This window comes from Caenorhabditis elegans, chromosome X (genome assembly GCF_000002985.6).
Source record: "Caenorhabditis elegans chromosome X".
NCBI lineage: Eukaryota > Metazoa > Nematoda > Chromadorea > Rhabditida > Rhabditidae > Caenorhabditis > Caenorhabditis elegans.
The window spans coordinates 8976490-8998939 of NC_003284.9; the positions used below are offsets into that span (position 1 = coordinate 8976490).

General features: G+C 33.6%; 4 protein-coding genes and 5 non-coding genes across 10 annotated transcripts; 7 read left to right on the top strand and 2 right to left on the bottom strand.

Annotated features, from left to right (window-relative positions):
• Positions 1-4486: 4486 nt before the first annotated feature.
• nmur-1 (G-protein coupled receptors family 1 profile domain-containing protein) lies at positions 4487-8574 on the top strand (the record flags this gene model as incomplete). The annotated part of the gene is made up of 11 exons (NM_077114.4): positions 4487-4645; positions 5051-5151; positions 5197-5343; positions 5400-5499; positions 6091-6210; positions 6255-6320; positions 6378-6461; positions 6607-6685; positions 7373-7495; positions 7705-7858; positions 8296-8574. The coding sequence occupies 11 exons, from the start codon at positions 4487-4489 to the stop codon at positions 8363-8365; spliced, it is 1203 nt and encodes a 400-aa protein (NP_509515.3). The 3' UTR covers positions 8366-8574.
• Positions 8575-10093: 1519 nt separating this feature from the next.
• On the top strand, positions 10094-10210 carry C24A3.13. Its single transcript, NR_071779.1, has one exon. It is a non-coding gene; the product is annotated as an Unclassified non-coding RNA C24A3.13 (non-coding RNA).
• A 1437-nt stretch (positions 10211-11647) lies between these two features.
• twk-18 (TWiK family of potassium channels protein 18) lies at positions 11648-15488 on the top strand. Its single transcript, NM_001392816.2, has 8 exons — positions 11648-11756; positions 12512-12639; positions 12688-12889; positions 13257-13444; positions 13490-13528; positions 13573-13884; positions 14289-14555; positions 14793-15488. The coding sequence occupies exons 1-8, from the start codon at positions 11696-11698 to the stop codon at positions 14979-14981; spliced, it is 1386 nt and encodes a 461-aa protein (NP_001379714.1). The 5' UTR covers positions 11648-11695; the 3' UTR covers positions 14982-15488.
• A 428-nt stretch (positions 15489-15916) lies between these two features.
• C24A3.4 (Alpha-methylacyl-CoA racemase) lies at positions 15917-18274 on the top strand. The gene is made up of 7 exons (NM_077116.5): positions 15917-16031; positions 16109-16192; positions 16240-16435; positions 16480-16614; positions 17517-17655; positions 17711-17898; positions 17998-18274. The coding sequence occupies exons 1-7, from the start codon at positions 15918-15920 to the stop codon at positions 18171-18173; spliced, it is 1032 nt and encodes a 343-aa protein (NP_509517.2). The 5' UTR covers position 15917; the 3' UTR covers positions 18174-18274.
• Positions 18275-20400: 2126 nt separating this feature from the next.
• On the top strand, positions 20401-20537 carry C24A3.12. Its single transcript, NR_071780.1, has one exon. It is a non-coding gene; the product is annotated as an Unclassified non-coding RNA C24A3.12 (non-coding RNA).
• Positions 20406-20541, bottom strand: C24A3.11. The gene has a single exon (NR_071781.1). It is a non-coding gene; the product is annotated as an Unclassified non-coding RNA C24A3.11 (non-coding RNA).
• A 60-nt stretch (positions 20542-20601) lies between these two features.
• Positions 20602-20814, top strand: C24A3.10. Its single transcript, NR_071782.1, has one exon. It is a non-coding gene; the product is annotated as an Unclassified non-coding RNA C24A3.10 (non-coding RNA).
• On the bottom strand, positions 20607-20894 carry C24A3.14. The gene has a single exon (NR_071783.1). It is a non-coding gene; the product is annotated as an Unclassified non-coding RNA C24A3.14 (non-coding RNA).
• A 116-nt stretch (positions 20895-21010) lies between these two features.
• Positions 21011-22370, top strand: C24A3.2 (Neuropeptide-like peptide 36). 2 transcript variants are annotated; one of them, NM_001392817.1, is made up of 3 exons: positions 21011-21164; positions 21630-21791; positions 22110-22370. In NM_001392817.1, the coding sequence occupies exons 1-2, from the start codon at positions 21012-21014 to the stop codon at positions 21696-21698; spliced, it is 222 nt and encodes a 73-aa protein (NP_001379713.1). In that variant the 5' UTR covers position 21011; the 3' UTR covers positions 21699-21791; positions 22110-22370. The 2 variants fall into 2 exon arrangements, with proteins under 2 accessions (NP_001379713.1, NP_509518.1); NM_077117.6 differs by having other exon boundaries at positions 21630-21667.
• Positions 22371-22450: the final 80 nt, after the last annotated feature.

The following is a 22450-nucleotide window of genomic DNA, read 5'->3' on the forward strand; positions in this document are numbered from 1 at the left end:
TCTCATATTAATGAAAAATTTTTGTATGCTTTTGAAAAACACATTTCAGAAAAAGTGTTTTAATTTTTATTTTGTCTTCTGTTTTTCCAAATCCTTCAAAAAGTGACATAACGCGTCGTAGTTCCAATGGTAATTACCCTCTTGAATATGAAATATTCATATTTGTTGGCCATTTCTTCGCTCAATTTTTTAAAAGAATGTGCCATCATCGTCCTATTCATGAATTCCTAGGTTTGGAGTGCGTATGAAAGCAGAAGCGCAGATGATATAAAACATCACATCATATCGCAGCTGATTCGAACAAAAATAACAATACCGTAAGGAACGTCTTGTTTCGCACGTAATTCTAAAATGATCAAAGGCTTAGCTTACTCAAATAGAGTCGACTTTTACCAAAAAAAGATGGTCAAAGGATTATGCACCGGAATGCTTTCCATATTACATTTCACCTGATATTTCTTAGGCTGGTAAAAATGAAAGTCATACAGGTTTAATTAAAAACTATTTTCTTGCCATTTTAAAATTTATTTACTATGTAGAATTTGAATGTTCTATGTTGTCCTATTCAAAATTAAATGTTTCTTTGTAATTATATTATGCATTTTCGAACACCTCTCTAAAGTGAAACTCAAATTATTAATTTAATCTAGTACAACGTGATTTTAACTATCAACGTTCTCAAATAAAACAGCTGAAAAACTTGATCGGCATAATATTTCCTTAATTATAAACGAATTTCTTTGCCAGTGAATATTCATAATGTTGACATTTTATAGGTTTCATACGTGATTTTACATGATCAAAAATAAAAATAACAAAATCAAGGGTGTGCTCCAAAAATTTTTGAGACATTTTGACATCTATGATTTTTAGGAAAATACAAATTATTTTTTGAAAAATTATAGTCGCGACAAACATTCACAAGTTTTCATCATCAAAAATCTTTTCACACATAAGTCTTGAATTCGAGATTCAAATTGAATTTAAATTGGCATTTCCAGTTAGAATGCAAACTGCTTCAGATAAAAAAAAATGCAAAAACGCAATGACATTTGTGAGAACCGCGCAATTTATTTAAAATCGTTTGTACGTACAGTGTAAGTACATTGTACCTGCAGTAAAATTAATACAATATATCTATCAGCAGTAATTGATAGAGACTTCTTAGAAGTACCGAAAAAGCAAAAAATGGAAAAGTGTATTACCACGAAACTCAAAAAATATCTATAAGAATAATACAATATAAAAGAAAAAACTGAAATTTCCAGTCTCATATACCTTTTAAAAAATCTGAAAGGGTTTTTGGATTTTTTAATTCGTTTTAGTAACACTTTGAGCGTTTTAAAGCAATTTAACTTATCGGAATAAAGGAGACTGTTCTCAATTCATATAAGAGAAACATTGTGAACTCTGTATTGTGTTTTCTTACAACACCTAATAAAAACACATCGGCTGAAACACAAAAACAGTGTTTCGATGGATGTTAGTTAACTCTTAAATTGGATCAATTTCCTTGCCAACTCATCACTAAATGGAAACTCCCCACAATTATGATTCCATACGCCTCTTCCTTTTTTCTTCGCTTTCCCTCCGATGGTGGTACTGCTCACGAGGATTCCGCGATGGAAACATAATGGAAAACGAGAGAGCAAAGAAAAAAGTGCATGATTTTGTCCGGGGGAGTGTCTATTCTCTAACAGATGCCTCACAGTTGTTCTTTTTTGGCTCGAATATGCTCGATACTTACTTTTGTGTTTCTTTGTAAGAACTTTCGATTTAATTTTCTTCTTTCTCAGTCAAAACTCGAAAACCAAAAAGTAACATGTATATTGTAAAGTAACACGTAGTATTTCTTAGAGTGAAACTATGGATTTTGTATTGTATTTTGTTCTTTGTGAAGAGTGAAATTTAAAATTCATTGAAAATAGACTAAAGCAAAATTAAGAAGTCACTTGTTGATCTGACAGGACAATATTTATTTTTTCCAACTATTTAATATACTGTTGAATTATTGAATATGGTAGTTCCTCCAATAATCTGGCATGCAATAATATTTTCATTGGCGTGTTGCACTTCAAAACTCTTTGATAAAAACTTGACATCCCGTTGAAGTATGCAAGATTAATATATGCCGAAATGTTAACTTTCACTAATTGTAAGGCTGTTGGAAAGTAGAACTATTGGAGGTTCACCATGTGGCCTCAAGAGAAAGTACGGTAGACGGAAATCATTAAAAATAAAATAAACCTATCACAGTGGCTTCAGTTTGTCTCCCAAACCGTCAAAGGTCATTTTCACTAGAATGCCAACTACAGATTCAACACAATGTATTTCTAACTGTACAGAAGGAAGACTTTTTTAAAACACTTTCCCCGGTTTTGTAAACAATTATGTTTGTACAAAAGCACTCCTAATGCGGCTCAAATTGAAAATCTTGGTCGGAAAATTTACACATAATTTTTGTTTAAGTTTCATATCGAACAAGACTAGTTTTCTACTACAAGGGCACAATTTATTTTTCCGGTTTTCAGTACAGGTATTGTTTTTATACAAAACCCCCTAACCCCCTAACCCGGCTCAAATTGAAAATCTTCGTCAGAAAATTGTTCCGTTAAGTAGGAAAATTTTGATGTGAACACTTTAAATAAAACCCCGCTTGGTTGTGGGCCCAACAGATCCGCCTAATCTAAAGGAATGTTTTTGCACTCTATATTCACACCTTTACTTATTTAACTGAGTATAACAAAATAGAGCAAAATACCCCATCAGTGCTGGGTCACATCCAAGACTGAATACAAATTAGATGAAGGAAAAACACCTGTTCCGTGAAAAGTCTGATGAAAGCAAGATTTTATTGCTAGTGAAAAGTTTACATAATTTTAAACTTAGCATTTTAAACAGTAGACATTTCACATGCTTTTACTTTTAAACTTTTCTAAGCATAATTCTATCTTCCTAGATATTACATATATTTTCCCAATGTTTAGTAAGCTCACAGAACATAAAACAAAAAATATATGTTTCTTCTTCGATTTTCGAAAACAAAAACATAATCTAATTCGGTTTGGGATGCATCTGACATCTGAAACAACGCGTCGAAAATGCAAAAAGTTCAACGAACGAAAAGAAGAACAAACCCGAGATGGATTTCTTTTTGTTTTTGATCTTCGTTTTTTTTTCAAAGTTAGCCATATTTATGTTCACCACAGAAATTCCTCCCATCTTTTCTCAAAACAAAGAAGTCGAGACTAACATTAAAATCGTGTCGTTGCCCTATAATTGAACACATCTCTATTCTATCTCTTCTTCATTTTGCTCTTTTTGGCTATTCTCTCACTCATCGGGAAACCCGTGATTTTGATTGCCTAACCCAGACTGAAAGCCTATTGAAACACTTTTTCATATGCTTTTTCCCACCCGAGTCATGAACTAAAAATCATTGAAGCTGTGGCATTGAGCAGAATTTTTCACGAGTCATCCCAATACAATATACTGATAAAGCATTTTTATCTAGGTTTGTTTCTAGGAATTGAATAATTTACTCCACAGAGAGCTCATCTCATCTCTATCATACCTTTAAATTCTTATAATAATTATTGTGATAATGTAAGTTTTTCATGTTTTTATGAGTTTCGTTCCTTCTCCACCTCAAAAAAAAAGATTTAAAACATTTTTTGAGTTCAAAGCCAGAAAAAAACTAAAATAGTATAAGACTTGTGTGAATTCAAATTTAAATATATAAAAACGTTTTGCGGAAACTAACGCGAAAATACTTTAAAGAACAAATAAAAGTTACCTTTGTCGTATTTGAGATTGTCAAAAACTGTTTGTAGCTTCAAATTTCATATTTAAAGAAACATAGGACATATCTTTAACTTCAAGTTTTACAAAAGTGTTATGTTATTACTCACGGCCTTTTACGTCAGTGCTCATTGAAATTATCTAATTTTTCACATCACAAACATGTTGGCTATCTGCAAAAGAGATCTTACCCCGAAAATGACGGGGCTTTCTCCAAATTCTTTTTTACGTGTGAAATTTGAAATTGAAAAAAATGACTACCCTTTGCAACCTTTACCCGTTGAACCCACACCGGATGAGGATTCATCGCACATTTCTGGTTGGTCGAACACTAGGAAATCTTTTTTTACTGAGAAAGTTTTTTGTAGACTCAACTCCATTTTACTTGGTAGAAACATTTTGAACTTCAAGAATTTTCGAATAGTGGACACCTATGTATAATTGCAAGAACAATGAAATTTAATACTCATTAATTCTTTCTTTCAACTAGTTTTTTGTTCTCATATTCGTTTTTTGCATTTTCTTTGCCTATGTCTAATTAGAAAATGAAAGAGCAAAAAAGTAAAGATTCACACAAGTCACACGTCAGGATGACTTATTCATTATTTGCCTGATTCTTCTCAAATTATACGTACGCATCTTTCAACGGTACGTCTCATTTTGCGGATTTCAGCCGAGTGAGAACATGTTGCAAGCTTGCCTAAACACCACCGAAGACCAATGTGATTGCCTTGCATTCAATTGTCCAATTGTTTATAGTCATTCGGAAAGCGAAAAAGAAGCGTGTTACATGGAGCACTGCTTTATTTCAAAACGAGCACTGGATGACGTCACGTTGTATAAGGTTGGTGAAAAAAAGAAATTAAAAGTTGGGAAGCTATAGATAAATTTTAAAGTCATTGAAAATAATTGCAGGAAGCAATAAAGCCCTAATTTACACTTCACAATAAATTGACACCATACAATTACTATTTTCCTCTATTAGAAAAAAACATTTGTTTCTAAAATGGCAAAATTCCACCATAACAAAAATGTTAAGTTAACTGGCACCCCAAAAAAGATAATTTCAAAGTTTTAAATCATATTTATTTTCTCCAAAAATGAGGAAAATGTCTGAATAGAGAACATAATTTTTCAACGTAACTATGATCTTTCTTGATATCTTTCGTGTTATCGGCGAAACTATAAATCTTGCTGAAAACCTTAAATTCGCATGTTAGTTCAAATTCAAACTATAAATTTTTTTCAGGTGACTGCTCTTTACATTTTCATTTTCTTAGTTGGTGTAATTGGAAACACTACAACCTGCTTAGTCATGAAAAAACATCCCATGATGAAAACCCATGCAAGGTAAGGTAATTCTTCCAACTACCAACATAAGCCTTATTACTTTAGCATGTATCTCATGAATCTGGCGGTTTCGGACTTGGTCACGTTATGCGTGGGTTTACCGTTTGAAGTAATGATGAACTGGAATCAGTACCCATGGCCATTTCCGGATTACATATGCAACTTGAAAGCGCTCATTGCGGAAACAACGAGGTGAGGCGTTAATGATTACTGAATAGTTCAGCAACAAAGTTACATTTTTATTTCAGTTCCGTTTCTATTCTGACAATTCTGATTTTTGCAATTGAACGTTATGTAGCGGTGTGTCATCCACTTTTTCTAATGAAGGTTCAACCATTCAAGAGAAATGTGAGTTCAATTAATGCTTAACCCGCATACTGGCTACTTTACTCTCTAAGTCGGCAGTTGATATCTCGGTTGAAAAAAAGTCTAACTGCTGCAGAATTACGACAAGAGAACGTTAAAAAATTTATTGTTAGTGTCCTTTGAAAAGGGAGAAAAAAAACAATTGAGATATAAGTTATCATAGTTGAGAATTATAGTATTAATGTAAATACAATAGTTAGAATAACATTTAAATCTATATTAAGTTGGAATATGCGCCGACAACGTTGCATGTAGAGTACAGTACTTCTATCAAATCCCACAGAGTTATAAGTGTCATAGATACAGGTTTTAAGAAAACACCACTTGAAAAACGCAGACAACGTAAGATTTAAAACATGACTCGTTGCGAACCTCGATCAATGTCGGCTGCGCGATTTTTTCAAAGCTTATTATTTGATACTCACTATCAGGAAAGCAGTACGCAGGAAAGCAACACATTATGAAAATATTTAGAAAATGAGATTTGTGATTGAACCACATAAAACATTCAATTTCATAAACATAAATTATTTATTAAACTATCAACGTACAACAGCAATAACATTTTTGAAGATTGGAACTATAATTGGCTTTACTTGGATTTTCTCTATCCTTTGTGCTATGCCCTTTGCGATCCATCACCGAGCCGATTACATTATGAAAAGCTGGCCAGGGACAGACAACAGAATACCGGTAAAATAGAGTTTATTGACAATAACTCAGCAAAGTCTTTTAAGGTTAAATCTTCAAAAATGTGCATGATAGCAGTGATGTTTGAACCAAAGCTAGCGTCAACTTTTAAGGTAGTTAATAAATAAAAATTATCTTATACAGGGTGCAAGTTTGTATATTTTTTTCAGATTCTATTTCACTTCTCTGCCATAGCATTCTTTGCACTCCCACTGTTTACAATTGTAATTCTCTATGCAAGAATTGCATGTAAGGTAAGAAAAGTTGAACGGTGAAAAGCAAATTTTAAATTCACATTAAAACATTGATTGTTTTAAAATGAACGTTTTAATATCGTAATGAATAACGGATACACGTAAAACAAAAATTAAACAAAAACTCACCTGTTCTTTCATTTAGGTATCCAGCAACAGAACAATTCAACCAGGCGAACTTGATATCACTGAGGAACTGCAAATGAGAATCAATGCAATTTTATGTGAGTTCGGGATGAGTTGTTGATAAAAAACAGATGTAGGAGGGGTAGAAAATTGGAAAGTGAGGAACCGAATATGGGAGGGATTGGAGCGGAAAACGAATGCGTGAGCAGAGACTAGAAATGGATGTACTTAGATGAAGTACAAACTATCGTATTGTTCCATACAATTTTCAGTGGATATTTTTGTATTTTTCGGAATTTCGAGAACTGCGGTAGTTTATTGTTTAGTAACAGAGTTTTTAGTAACAAAGAGTAGAAACAAGGTAAAGTGACAATTTATGCAAATTTTGGGTTTTCTGGATGAATACTGTTTTTCACTTTAACTGTTATATTTTGTCACTACAGATAAAATATTGTATGTTCCCAAAAAGTGAGAAAAATATGAGCACATTTTGTCATTGTCTAGTGGCGAGTCTAGTGGTCTAGTGAACCAGTTTGCAATTTATGGTTTGAATATTTTAATTACTTTTAATAGTTTGTACAGTTTGGATTAACAATATACACACCTTGAACAATAATGTTATGAAAAGTTGGAACAATTTCTAGTAAACAGATACAAGTTCTAAGCAGTGCACATTCAAATACCAAGCTCATCTTCAGACACACATCCTCTTAATGTAATTTTGTTTCCGGAAATGCTAAATCAACTAATCGACCAAAAATCGTAACATTGAATTTAATTTGCAGGTGCAATCGTTTCGGCTTTCTTCATCTGCTACCTTCCGTTTCAATTGCAACGTCTCTTGTTTTTCTATTTTGATAATGAAGTTATTTTGACATGGGTCAATCAGTATATGTATTTTATCTCAGGTTTGTTATCAAAAAGTTCAAAAGTAAATCGTCTTTAAACCAGTAAATATTAAGATAGATTTTGAATTTTTTTTTTGAGAACAAAAAGAAATCATAGACAAATTTGAACAACCATAATCCATTAAAAAACAAAAGTTCGGATCAAGTTTCACTGGAGAACAAGTCTAATTAATGTGCACAACAAATTTAAAAATAAAATTAATTTTTAGGATTCCTTTTCTATCTTGCCACTATCATCAATCCTATTGCCTATAACCTTGCATCCAGCCGTTTTCGAAGAGCATTCAAAGACATTCTTATTGATTACTGTTGGAGAGGAGGATCTGAGCGTTATCCAAGAAGCTCATTCAGCAAATATAGCTTGTGAGTGGGAATATTCAGAGCAGTTACAAATATTTTGTTCGTGATCAAGAAGAAAACGATGAGAAAATTGTATTAACTACATTTTCCATTGAAAAAATACTGTAAAATGCACTTTGAGTGCCAAAAGCGGCGCAAGTGACGAGTAGTACAAAAAAGTGTTTAAGAAAATTTTTAAAAAAATATGGTTTATTTCAAAATTTATCACAAATTATACTTTGGTTGACAAAATCACATTGAGATGATAATTTCGTGAAGAAAATTTCCAGTGTCCAAAGTCCTGATTAAAGCTTTTGGAAAACAAAACTAGTTTGCATAGTTAATTTCAATAACTTTTGCTGCTCGGCTAGTGACATCACACACTTTATTTTTCTTAGGAAATATAGGACTGCTTCTAACAACTTAAAACAGTTTAAGATGCATTAAAAGTCAATTTCCAGAGCTCATACTCCTCTCAGGCAAGCCATGTCCAACCGGGTTCCAATTCTCGACTCCAAAACAAACGCATAACTTCAAAACATTGTCCCAAAATAATATTATTTGTACATATATTTTATTTTGTCTCCACATTATTTTTAATTTTTTTTCTCCCTCTTCAATATTTGTAAACCTTGTCTCATATTTTTCCTGCTAATTCGATATCATGTAGTTTGCATTACGGGGGCATACTTCATTCTATACTTTATTTCAATCTGCCAAATAAAAAGTGTAGGTTTTCTATTTTCCTTCCTGGAAGCACACGGTCCAGTGAACTTCAGTCTCTCTTGGTAGCAATGTACCAAAAAGTCACTGAGACAGAATTTGGAAGTAGAGAGAAATGTAAATGAAGTTATTTTTTATTTTTTGCTTTGACATACGGAAATAGAAAATTAAAATGTAAATAACAAAAACGACTTTTCATAAATTATATATGGTGTAAAATTGACCTTTTACATAGAATTTTAAAAGAAAGTCTCCCACCTTCGTTAAGAACATAAACATTAATTTTCAATCCCACAATTTAAATTACAAACAAAATGTGACATTCCTGAACTTTAGACAAGGCGTCTGTGAAGTTTTATGTTGTTCATATCTTTGATAGTTTTCCGCGGAGGTTGAAATTTGAGAAGTTCCTTGTGTTCTTGCTGATTATCATCTTTAAAATCATCTGAGAATGTTGTGTTCACGGTAATATGATGCAAAAATACCTTCAACTATTGTTTTTACTGACATTCTAAAGTTAAAACATTTTGCAAATTAATTGTAGTAAAACACTTATTCAAACGGATCCAAGTGCAGAAATTTGGAATGCAAGAGCAATAAATCACTCCTAAGTTACAATTAGGTGCTAACAGAGTGTAATATGAAATGATTATGACGTGATAACAGCGTGACAGAATATTTTATAAAGATATTAATACTTTTTCAAAGTGAGAATGGTTTAATCCTCAAAATTAAACACATAACTCAAAAGATTCTTGAATTTACCTGCTTCATTTAGAAACATGAATACAAAAATGCAATAAGTTCCGGAAAACATACTAAAATTTCACCGACGTTTATTCTACCGTTTAGTTTTCTCAGAAAAATATTTCCAATAAATATTTACATAAAGCAACAGTTTCCTGACCATAAATTGGAACTTAAACTCATTGAGCTTATGGAAACTTTTAAGTTTCAAAAACATTCTTCTAGAAATTTTTAAATCCTCTATAAAGTTCAATTTGAAGTTTTTAACTTTTGATGTTTTACAAGGCAGATAAGAGTTCAGATAAGTAAGATAACCATATGGGAATTGGTGCATTTTCAAAAGCAAGTGAGATTTTTTGCAATAACTTTTTGAACAGCTCAAAGAAGATACAAGCTTTTTCATCATTTGAAGTTTGACATCGTCTTCTTAGTTTTCATGCAAATCTTAGGGCTGATCATTCTAACTAGATTTTTGAAGTTTTTTTAATTGTTCTTTGAACCGATGTTAAACACATAATTTAGTTTTCTGTACAGTTATTTAGTTCCCCTCTAGTATAACAAAATCTCTCTCTCTCTCTCTCTGAACTAAAACCAATTAGTCAGTTATCTTTCATTTCGTTTGTTTTTTATCTTTTTGTGTTACAATCCTGAGAATTTTCCTCCCCTCCCACCCATATCATTGCCGTTTCATTTCAAGGGCCCGCTCATCAAATTGTTGTGACGATTGACTCCAAAGACCTCACCGATCTATCTTCTCTTTTTTTCGCTTTGCATTTTTTTACCCGCACCGATGCCTACCAATATCAAAATATCCAAAGTGTCAGAGTCGGATGGCACGCGGCAGAGGTCTGACACAAAATCGAACAATTGGCACCCTGCCGCCATTGAAAAACGAGTGACAGAAAAATGAAAAGGACAACTGAACAGATTGAAGAAGCTGCAAAAAGTGTATTATATCCAATGAGTGTGCCTGTGTTTGTGAGTGTCACATCTTTCCTGCTCCGTATGCTCCACATTCTCCTTCTTTTGTCAACCTCTCCCGCGTCGCCTCCCGCTTCTCAACTTTTGCCCCCCGGGGGCGCTATCAGCAAATCCGTCCGTGTGTTATTCTCCCGAACGAACTTTTCAGAGAGCATATGGGCTTTCAAAGTCTTTTTGGTTTACAATTCATTTTTTCAAGTAGATGATACTTTCATCGTATTTCATGAAGACCTTGAACGACTGTGTTTTTTAACATCTAGTATTCCATTGTAAAAATAAGTTTCTCAAAAAGCCACAATATATTGAAATAAGTTTCAACATTTTGGTATGCCATCCAACCACCCATAAAGTTAATGTATCTAAACAATGATCTTCTGAAAAAGGTTTCCCATACTAATTTGCATTTTGAATGGGTCCCTTACAATTTGGCTTTAAGGCTAACATTCAAAACATTGAATAAAGACATTTTAAATTTACTCTAAGAAATCCAAAACGACTAACCTCTTAAAGTTCAATCTAAAATTTGTTCAATTTATTTTTTAACTACGTTCAAGTCCTGTTAAATTGTTTTAACAGCTGTGCTTGGAAGGCTTTTGAAGGTTTTGCGGTATTGAGAATCAATTATGCATTTTCGACGCTATTTTCTTTCGCGTTTAACTTTAAACTTTAAAATTGTTTTTTTTTTAAATTTCAACGTAACTCAATAAATTTTTTAAAGAAACATGTAAAATGATTTTCAGATCGTCCATCCACTCTCAAACGCATTGAAAAACATTAAAAGTCTTTAAAGACAGATTTTGGAAACATTCTACAAAACTCGAAAATAGTGAAACAATGCACAAAAAAAATTTCAGATGGGCGTTGTGCCACTAAACATTTTGCTGTGGCATATCCTCATTGTGGGCAGTCTCCAATAAAAAATTCTCGTGAAAAATGTCTGTAGTAAATTGAAAGATGATTGAAGATTTTAAAGCATTTCAACTTCTGGTATTTCTACTCTTGGAGTAGTATTATAAAAGTTGTGACTGTGGTGGTTTCAGAAAAAAAACCTCACAACTAATATGAAAGTTTTGATCTTTAATAACATGTTGAAATTCCCTTATCTTTGCATTCTGGGCGAATTTATGATTGCCAATAACCTAGACTCCGATTGCCCCCCCCCCCTTTCCAACCCCTCTCATCCTTTTCTCTCATCAACTTTAGCTATCAGATAAGCTTTCCCTCCAAGCAATCCCACTCACTTTGCTCCATATCAATTTTGCACATCTTCTTCGTTTTTTGTCGTTTTTGAAAAAAAACCCATTCTTTAAAGACCAAAAATCTCACCTAAACCACACAAGTTTCATAAAAAGTAGTATTCAGGTAGTACACGAAAGGTAGGAGGCAAGCGGGTGACAAAAACAACCGGAAATGGCGATTGTTGCGCAAGGAGTTTCTACGATTTTGACGACGTTTCAGAAAACGTTCAAAGGTATGTCATATGTACTTTTTGAAAGGAGAACCATGTGATGTTTTATTGATATTCATTATTTAAACGTTGCTTTAAATATAATTTCTTTCGAAAAATGATTTTCTTTATTCGGATGATACGTACCGCAATTTCAAGTAAGTTTTGATTTAAAATAACAAAGATGTTTCTGAATGAAAATCGACTATGAAAAGTAATTATTTCTTGAAATGATTGTGAAACATTAATCTGAAAAATAAAATCATATTCTTCAGATATGTAGATTCAAATCCCTTATCTAATACAGGAACTCAATAAATACTGTGAGGAGTTTGTAAACAAATACCCTAAACTTATGAATAAGAATATTTGTAACGGATACCATATTATTGCTATATGTAGATAGGTAGGAATACCTACTTACTGCTCATTTGACGTATTTCGAAGAAAAATCAATTCGATTTCTCATCAATATTTTCCTTAAAACGTTTTAGCTGTTTCTCGCTATGTATATGTAGGTGTTTTTCATGATTGTTACATACTTGTTGAGCATATTTGCAATTTTAAACATAAGTATATATTTTTTCAATTCACAATCAATGAACCGCCGTTATTCTGAATCAGAATAGAACATAAATTTAATTACGAACTAGTCTCCCTCATTCTTTTATAATCTTCGTTCACTCACAATTACACTATGTTTTGACCGCACAAAATTTAACGTAGTAATATCACAACAGGATCTAGTCTCCGAAATGATTATCTTCAATCTGTTTCAGGATTACTCCCATTGATAATTCTTGTGGCTTACACTCTATTGGGAGCATGGATCTTCTGGATGATCGAAGGAGAAAACGAACGAGAGATGCTCATTGAGCAACAAAAAGAAAGGGATGAACTCATCCGGGTATCGAATATTTAGATAGAATGAATGATTATGAAAAGTTGTTTTTAGCGAACTGTCTATAAAATTAATCAATTGCAAATCAAAAGACAGAGAAGATTAATGACGGCCGAGGAAGAATACAACAGAACTGCAAAAGTGTTGACTACCTTTCAAGAAACTTTGGGAATTGTACCAGCTGATATGGACAAGGATATTCATTGGACATTCTTGGGATCAATCTTCTATTGCATGACAGTCTATACAACTATTGGTAAGAAACACAACAAATTGGTATTGAATTTTTATATTTGAATGTTCAATTTTTAGTTGAAGAGTAATGTTTTCCTTGCGGCGCTTAAGTATTTGAATAACAGAGTAAAATTTTCCAAAAACTTTTTGAAATGTTTTACTTACAGTCAAAAAGTGTCAATTTTTTGTATTCACGATGTTCTATTATTGTCAAGGAAAATAAATAGACTGCTATTATAAAAAATGAGGACCTTGAATATTGCTAGGAAAAAATATTAACATCCAGATAGTAACGAATCACATTCGTTTCAATTTATTACTATTGACCGTAGTTGCATCTTGTTCATAAATTTTAGAAACCAATATACAATTAGTATTTTGCATTTCAGGTTACGGAAACATTGTTCCTGGAACTGGATGGGGTCGTTTTGCTACTATCCTTTACGCATTCATTGGAATTCCACTCACAGTGCTCAGTCTTTACTGTCTTGGTAGTCTTTTTGCCAAGGGATGCAAAATGTTGTGGAGATTTTTTTTGAAGTCCACCAGGGTTGTGAGCAAAGATTTGTCAAATAAGGTGGGAAATTTTGAATGGCAAAACAACTATAAGAATATTTTTTAGATTTCTGAAGCTGCCGATAATATTGAAGAAGGAACAACGGTGAGATAATGTTTCCAAATATTTCTCAAAATTAATTTGTTCAGGCAATTACTCCATCAGCCGAGAAAACAGAAAATAACGATGATGACTTGTTGTCTTTCCCCATCTCCGGCCTCTTGCTTATTACCGTCATCTGGGTCATTTTCTGTGCGGTCTTGTTCACCTTCCTAGAAGAATGGGACTTTGGAACATCTCTCTACTTCACATTGATTTCTTTCACAACCATCGGTTTTGGAGACATTCTTCCATCGGATTACGATTTCATGCCAATTGTTGGAGTTCTTCTTCTCATTGGTCTTTCTTTGGTCTCTACAGTGATGACACTCATTCAACAGCAAATTGAAGCATTAGCATCGGTAAGAAGAAGAAAGAAGAAGAAGAAATATCATAAGAAAAAAATTTGAAAAATATGATTATTTGAAACATAAAATAAAACTAGAATACTTGCGATAACTGTAATTAAGTAATCATTCTTGAACAAATGACAAATTTTTATTTTATTACATAGTATTGACAAAATAAAAAAAAATGCAGCGTCAAATTAAACTCCACCACGCGAAAGTTTGCATTTCCATCGTCAACTTAATTAGGAAACTTAATTAGAAAAGCGGTTGTTTGTAAATTTACGTCCGTCCTGTTTTTTTTCATCTCTAAATTTAAACTTTTTCGCAGTGCCAAATTTTGTGCGCGTTTTTGTTGGTGAATGCGCAAACTGTAGATTTTTTTTCAAAATTTTGTTAATATATTTCAATTTCAACAGGGAATGAAAGATAACATTGACCAAGAATATGCTCGTGCATTGAACGAGGCTCGTGAAGACGGAGAGGTTGACGAGCACGTAGATCCAGAAGAAGATCCGGAGAACAATAAAAAGTCCTTTGACGCTGTTATCTCCAGAATGAACTGGTCCAAGAGAGGGTTGTATTATCTTCTTCCTGATAGCCAGAAGAAAGAACTCGCAAAGCAGTCTGAGAAGAAAATGGGAAGAAAAAGTATTAAAATTCAGACTGATAACGATTTGTTGGAAGTAAGTATTTGCAAAAAAAGCATAATTGAAAATGTTTAAAAAAGCAGAGAAAAAAATCATCTGAAACTCGTTTGTTTAATCGGCAAATATCTTTTTTAAAGGCTAATTTTAAAAGTCATTCACCAAAAGAAATTGTACTCATGTTGTAAATTACTTCGTAATTAGTCACTCTTTCTAGTTTTGAGCACAAAATTAGTTACTATTATGTTGTACAACACCCACCAGAACCCATTTCAGACACTCATTCGGGAGGAAATTTTGAAGGCGGAGCTCAACAATGAGATGCACAAATATACAGCACCACGATCTTCACACCAGCCAAAACTTGTCTATTCTGATGTTCGCGAGAAGGAGGTTCCAATTGAAGTTGTCCGTGTTGAGCATTTCAATCACGGAAATGAAGACTATCTAGAGCATGACATCTAGATTTTTTTTCGGTTACTTGTATGAAATTAAAATACCTACTCGGTTTTTACACATCCAGTATGATTTACTTTTTATAGAATTTCAATCAATGTTTGTATTTTTATTAAGATCACTTTATGTTGTCATTCTTCATTTTTCTCTTTTTCCTGCATGTCATTTCTTATCCACTACACGTTTTCCCGCGTCCAATTAAAAAAAAGAAAGAAAAAATCTCAAAAAAAAATACCAGGGCCTTGTTCTAATAGCTAGTTTTCGATTAGTTACAGGCATACATAAATCAACTTAAACTTTCTCGTCTGCGAGAAAAAGCTGCTTCACGAATACCGCGTGCCACAAAACCGACACCGACTAAAACTCAACGAAGATTTCATAAATCTTAGTTCTAATTGTTTCCTCACAATATTTGAAATTTCGCCTTAATTTTTACTGCCTTTTCTACAACGTTCTTTCTTTTTCATTTCCTTTCATTTATGTTTTTGAGTAATAAAATTTTCACGAATTCAAAAAAATTTCATAGAGACACTTAGAAACTAGAAAGTAGGATGTGTTGTCTGTTATCAAAAACTACAGAGTAGTCTTTGATAGATGGGTGTTTAGAAGATACGCAGGAGTAGAAAGGAAAAGGGTCGATGGCCGAACCGATAGTCTCTTGTATTAAACATTTTATTTTTAATAATTGGTACTTTGATAAAAATAACTCATTATTAATTTTTTTTAGATAAGTAGATATGTAGCAGAAAAGTTGAACATTCATTGTATTTATTTTTTGACTTTCCTTGTTTAAAAATACTGATGTACATTCTGTAATGCAAATTTTATTACCTTTTTTTACCGGTTCATTTTTCAATATCAAAGCCTCAAAGCTGTTTTATATACGTTAATAGTAACTCGTTGGAGTTTAAATCGCTACGTCTCATCAAACTCAAAACTTCTAGAATGTCACGTCTTTTATCCGGAATTAAAGTTGTCGAGCTTGGTGGCCTTGCTCCAGTTCCTTTTTGCGGCATGATTCTTGCAGATTTTGGAGCCGATGTTACTGTTATTGATAAGGTGAGCTTTGATGTTTAGACTATCTACTAGAGGAAATCAAACCATCTTCTCGATAAAAATTTGAATACGTATTGCAGAAAAACCCAACAGTCGAACAAAGGATGAATCGTGGAAAGTCGATGAAGGAATTTGATTTGAGAAAATCTGAAGATATAAAAAAGGTTTGCAGTTGTTCTGAAGTTTTCCAGAGTTAAACAAAGATTTCCAGGTTCGCGACCTCTGCCGTACCAGTGATGTTCTACTTGATCCATATCGGCCAGGAACCCTTGAGAAAATGGGATTAGATCCGCTATCATTATGGAATGACAATAAAGGACTTATCATCTGTAGAATCAGTGGGTATGGTCAAACGGGAAGAATGAGTCAAGAAGCCGGTCATGATATTAATTACGTGGCAATGAGCGGTAATTTATTTTCTGAACATGTGTACCATAATGCTTAACGTTAGGTATGCTTCCCACATTTGCTGGAGCAGAGGCATCGCGTCCATGGCCACCGGTCAACATGCTTGCAGATTTTGCTGGTGGTGGTTTGTCAGCTGCATTTGGAATTGTCTCCGCAATTCACGCTAGAACTCACAACGGTAAGTTTGATCATGGTAGATCTGAAAATATTCGAAACTTAAGTAGTAATGTAAGCTTTTTAAACTGAGGTAGATTGCACCTGAAACTCTTTTTGCAAATTAGTCAATCATTCCTTTAGTTTTAAATTCACTTGTTTTACTGTACATAAATCCAGATCACTTATTTATACGTTTTAACAGTGAGTTTTGTCTATAAGACTGAAATTATAGTGGATAGGAGTATCAACAACTTATCTGATTTCTCCCTAAAAAGTCAAATAGTGTTCCTGGTTTTTTATTCTAATGATATAGAAGAAATGTGGTTTGCCAATAAAATTTATTTTTCCCCCAAGCTTGAATCACAGGGGGTCCATAATCATGGAGACCGAGTTGCGCACTCAAAAACTCAATTTTTGCTGGTCTCACAATTAAAAATCACTGAATTATTATTTTATTGAAAGATGACAAATTGACCTAAAAACTCCTGTAAGTTTGAATTTACAATTAATAAAAATTTACAATTAACAAACCCTGAACTAAAACTTATTTTCTGGAAACCTAATGTTGAACATTAAAACATTATTTAATTAAAAAATCATGGGCACAACAAACAAAGAGTGAGAAATCTAATGTATACACAATATGATTTTCGATCATTCGAAACAACTATCAATTTCAGAATAATTGAACTATGAATCAGAAAAAATTGCTTTTGAAATAAAATTATCAAATTATACTCTTTATTACTGAATTGTTGTATTTTCAGGCTCATTAGTCAGAAAATAATTTATTTTTAGGCTCAAACGATAACATTACATTTAACATTTCAATTTAAAGGAAATCTGTGATAAATCAGTCTATACTTAAAATGCGTGCTCGAAGTACCAAATATTGTTTTAATTTTTTTAAATATGTACATTTAGGAGGACAAGGGTGCGTTCTGGATTGTTCAATGACCGAAGGTGTTGCATATTTGGCATCTTTCGTGCAGTATTACTATGAACAATCTCACTTGTTCACTGACAAGTATGCGGCATTTACTGGCGAATGTCCTATTTATCGGTACGAATCGTATTTGAAATGCATGAATTCCTAGAAAACACGTTTTTTGTTGTAGAACATACAAGACAAAAGATGGTAAATTCATGGCTGTAGGACCACTCGAACCAAAGTTCCATCAGAAAATGTTTCAAGTTTTGGGTGTAAATGGCGATGATCTGTTTTCGGAACCCGAGAGGATCACAAAAGTTTTGGAAGAGACATTCCTACAGAAGACTCGGGATGAATGGTCAAGCATTTTCGAAGGTGATTTATTTGCAAAAATATATACCAATTGTATCACGTCATCTAATATCCAGACATTCATGTATGTGCATCTTCTCAATTCTAGCTATCATATTTCAGGGCAGGATTGTTGCGTGACGCCCGTTCTAGATATTCATGAAGTCGGCACGTACGGACAACATGTTGATCGTCAAAACTTTACAAAAAATGACAAGTTTGGTAGCACATGGATAGCAAAACCTTCTCCTAGAGTAAAGACGCCGGAGGAACTGTTTGCGGCGCGGTCCAAGCTGTGAAATTGTAATCTTCTCTCTTCTTTTTTCGCAAAATGTTTATTCTATATTCTTAGCTTTGGTTGCTTACTGACTTTTGTTTGTATAAAGATTTGGGCAAACTTAAATGAAATTCATTGTTTTAAGGACAATTGCGTAGGTCTGAGCAGAGAATTCTCAAATTTCCAATGAAAACTTTTACTTCAGATTTTAATAGATTTAGCCCCTATTCGAACCACTTTGCATTATATATCCGCTTTGTGCGTTTAAATATCATTTGACATATCAAGTTTGCTCTTATTTTGAAATTAGAAAGTTAACTAAAATGAGCAATAGGAAGCCTGCTAAGTAAGGTCAACTTGGTCATATCGCCTCCCCAATACCGAGACCATCGATTCACAAAACATAGACTACATTACAGGTTTAAACCAGATTGTTTTTTGTAAACAAATCCCGATAACAGATTTTTATTTATAAAGAGAAATGTCGGCCTGTGATTTTTTTCAAATTACCGTACTTCGAGCATCAGCATTACAATATAATTGTACATTAATTGACTTGCACTCTGTCTTGTCTTTATTCCCGTCCGACCCTTTTTTTGTTTAACATTCGTAAGTGTTCTGAAAAGTTTTAAACTCCTAGGCAGATTTGAATTTTTAGGTGTGAATTTATTTGTTCAAGGTTGAATTTCATTAGTTCCACAAACATACCACTGTCAGATCCCTGTACTCATTTTCATGTTTTCTATTTACAGAGTGCGCTTGAAGAGACTGAAGCTCGTCAAAAAAAGAAGAGCCAACGATTTGGTGGTAGTGGTGTGCCGCGCGCTGGGGGCCATTTTGTTTCGGTTCTTCTCTTTCTTTCTCTCTCAACGCATACATACACAAAATTTTCCGACGCCACCCCGTTAGTCCCGTCGCCCGTCCGCCGAGTCGTTGAGGCCCCCGTCACCCTCTTCTCTCAGAATATATTGATCCCTCCCGCATCTTCTTTTCGGAGCAAGCTTATTCTCCATCGTCTACTCCTTCTTCTTCTTCTTCTTCTTCTTCTTCTTCTTCTTCTTCTCCCTTCTCTATGAACTCGGCAGTGTTGGAAGGAGGATGAAGCCACTGCCGCCACCGCCGTTAGGCTGTAGGAGAAGGGGGGTCCCGGCTATTTTCTTTTTCTTCGACTACCGCTGGGGTCTCGTTTTCTTTGACGCCGCTTCTCTTGGTCCCTTACTACCAAGATATCTGCGTCTCAAAGGCTTGAACTATCTCTCTCCGAGTTCCGATTTCTCGAGAGTTACGCTCCAAAGTCAGTTGTTGTGCGTTCTTCGTCATCTGGATATCGCAAATTGCCCTGTTGTGTATTTTAGTACTTTTACCTGAAGACGCATTTATATTTTCCCAAACTGCAAAAAAAAAAGAGTAGACGTACTTGTCTTAGTTAAAACTTCAGCTGTTGTTAATTTGGAACAAAAGACGTCTGAATATGCGCTAAAAATGTCAATCAACACCGATGAAAGTTTTGCAAAAATTATTCAGATTTTTTATTTTTAATCTTCTCATTCAAACTTGACATACTTATTGTTAGAAAAATATTAGGATGCAGCATTAATATCAGTTATGTGTATGCTTCTTTTCAACGTTATTGAAAAACCAGGAATATTTTCATTTTTCCGGTGTTTGATGTTACGGTCCTAACTGTAAAGATCTATAGAGTTTATAAATTTTTTTACTCGATTTAACTTTTTTCTTTTCAAGCAATCCAAAAAAATTCTACACGCAATAAGAAAAGTTAAAAATTTAAATGTAGAAATTTATTTGTGAGGTTTTTTACAATTACTTTTTGAAAAAGTTTGTCAAGCTTGCTCGAAAATTTAGTAAAGCCAACAAACATAAACATAGACACCCTTTTCTCATTCGAGATGTCTTTTGTCTCTCTTCTTTTATCACAACAAAAAACATAGGGGGGACGTTTTGTTCTTTCTTTTTCCATGCATTTTTCCTATTTTTCCTATTTTTCCTTCGCCTCTTCAGCCACATACTTTTTTCAATTCTTTCCCAGATTGAAAAAAAGAGCAGAAAACCTTTTCCGTTTCTTCAATGTCGAAGACTTGCTTTTTTCAATTCAATTTTCCTTCTTTTCCCTTATTCTCCCATCCTTCTTTCCTTCTCCATTTGGTGTTTTTGGGTTTTCGAATTTACTCTACAAAAAACTCACAAAATGAGTTGGACTTCTTCCACAATGGGTTTCAAAGAGAAAAAAGTAAAAGACAAAATTCAACAAAATTGTGCAATGCCTACTGTTTGTGCTTTTGCTCCTCCTTACCTCCTCGGCTCTTTTTGCCACTGTTTGCTAAGTAAGCCGAGCTGCTTCTCAAGACATTGGGAAAAATTCGACAGAAGGTATCGCGAAAAACTACACTAAAATTTGCTCGAAATTTTGCTCCGAAATTAGTTGTCAGTCGAGTTGCGCTTGGGTCTTGGGTTTGCAGTTCATCTCTCCTTTTGCTTTCAAATTCAAAACGCTGTGCAGCGCGCCTCTCTCTCCATGGCTCACCCACTTTCCCTTTTTGCCGCAAATGGTGTGCTCCGTAGAGCATTGGCCAGTACGAGACCAGCATTTTCAATTTCTTTTCTTTCTGTTCATGTGAACCCTTCATTTTGAACACATCACCTTTTTCCATTTATCCAAAGAACGGCTTGCACCACGTTCCAAAAATGTATTCCCGTTAGAATGGCTTGTTTTTTTTTGTTTCGCCGTTAATCTTTCAAAAAAAAAGTTCACAAAAAAATTTAAAAATTATAAACTTTGCTTTATTATATTTTCCTTTCTTTTTTAACGTTTGGAAACCGTTCTCACGGTTTAATTTTCAGAATGGTCGACTTGAAGCAACAACTCCAATGGATTGACTACTTGGGTGTGGTTGCCGTGTGGCTCTGCTTCTTCGGTGCCATTTTAGTGATTTCCATCACCTGCATCCTGTGGTGCTGCGTATCGAAAGACGACGATCCAACTGTGTTTGCCAAGGTTTGTTATTTAAAAAATCTGTCTCAATTCGATTCGTTCTCTGCACATCCGCCGTCTCGTGTGAGGAGAGAAAGATCAGTGACGTCAACAGCACTTTATAGCTCATTGAGAAAAAATTTTTAGGAGACTAATAACTTTTTGGTGGAATTGTAATTGTAAAAAGTGTGATGCTTATAGGACAGTTGAGTGGTGAATTGTGAAATTTTATGGGAGAAGAAAAATGACGTCAGTGCGCGTCACTAAAAGAGTATGCATAAGAGGGCTCCGACACTCTTTGTTTAATTTGTTTGTTAAGAAAATGGGAGATGCATAAGAAAATAGAACATTAGTACGAAATGTTGATCAAATTCAACAACGGAATGGTTAATGAAAATTTTGAAATAGCCTTAGAGTGTAAATTAGATTAGGATCTGATGTTGAATTGTAGGAAATGTTTTTAAAAAAACTCAACAAAATATTTTTCAGTACGGATTCGGACCACAGCCACGCATTCCATCTCAGAGGTTGGCAGCTCAAGAGGCCAAGGCTGAATAACTTGCTTCTCACCTCTTCTGCTCATCTAACACCGTTTTCCCCCCATCTTCAAATAGATTCTTTACCCTATGTAGTTGTGTAACTTATGTTTCGGTAGGTAGATTGGTTTTCAAACTCAAAACTGCAATTTTGAGGAAAAAAGAAAACAAAAGAAATATTTAAATGTGAAACAGATGTATAATACAAAATAACTTATTGAAATCAATTTTTCAAGTCACAAAACAATATGGCTTTAATTACGCTAAATTTTGATTTTTCAGGTATCTTTTGAAATTATCTAGTTAATAATTTTTCAAATTTGCAAAATTTATCTAACACAATTTTTCAACTTTTTTGTTGCTAACATCTTTTGTTGAAGTTTCGATTTCCCAAAAAAAGACACCACAAAACATAATTAAACAATTATTCCAGATCAAAGTTGGAGGTGGATAAAGATTTCTAGATCAAAATCAAGACCAAGATCATCGAAAATGGTTCATGTCGATCGCCTTCTCTCCTCATTCCTTTTTTATTTTTTATTTTCAATTTAAAGTTCATCTCTGAATCAAAACTAACAAACAATTTTTTGTATTGATTTCTATGCAATTAACGTTTTACAATTATAGTGTTTGAATTCTTCATTTACCCATCACCATCTCTCGTTTTTTTTTAATGAATACATAGTTTTTTCTGGTTCACTTTACTTTCTCCTCCTTCTCACAGCTTATTGGAAATAATAAAGTTGCCAACAAAAAAAAAGGGATTTTTGAAAA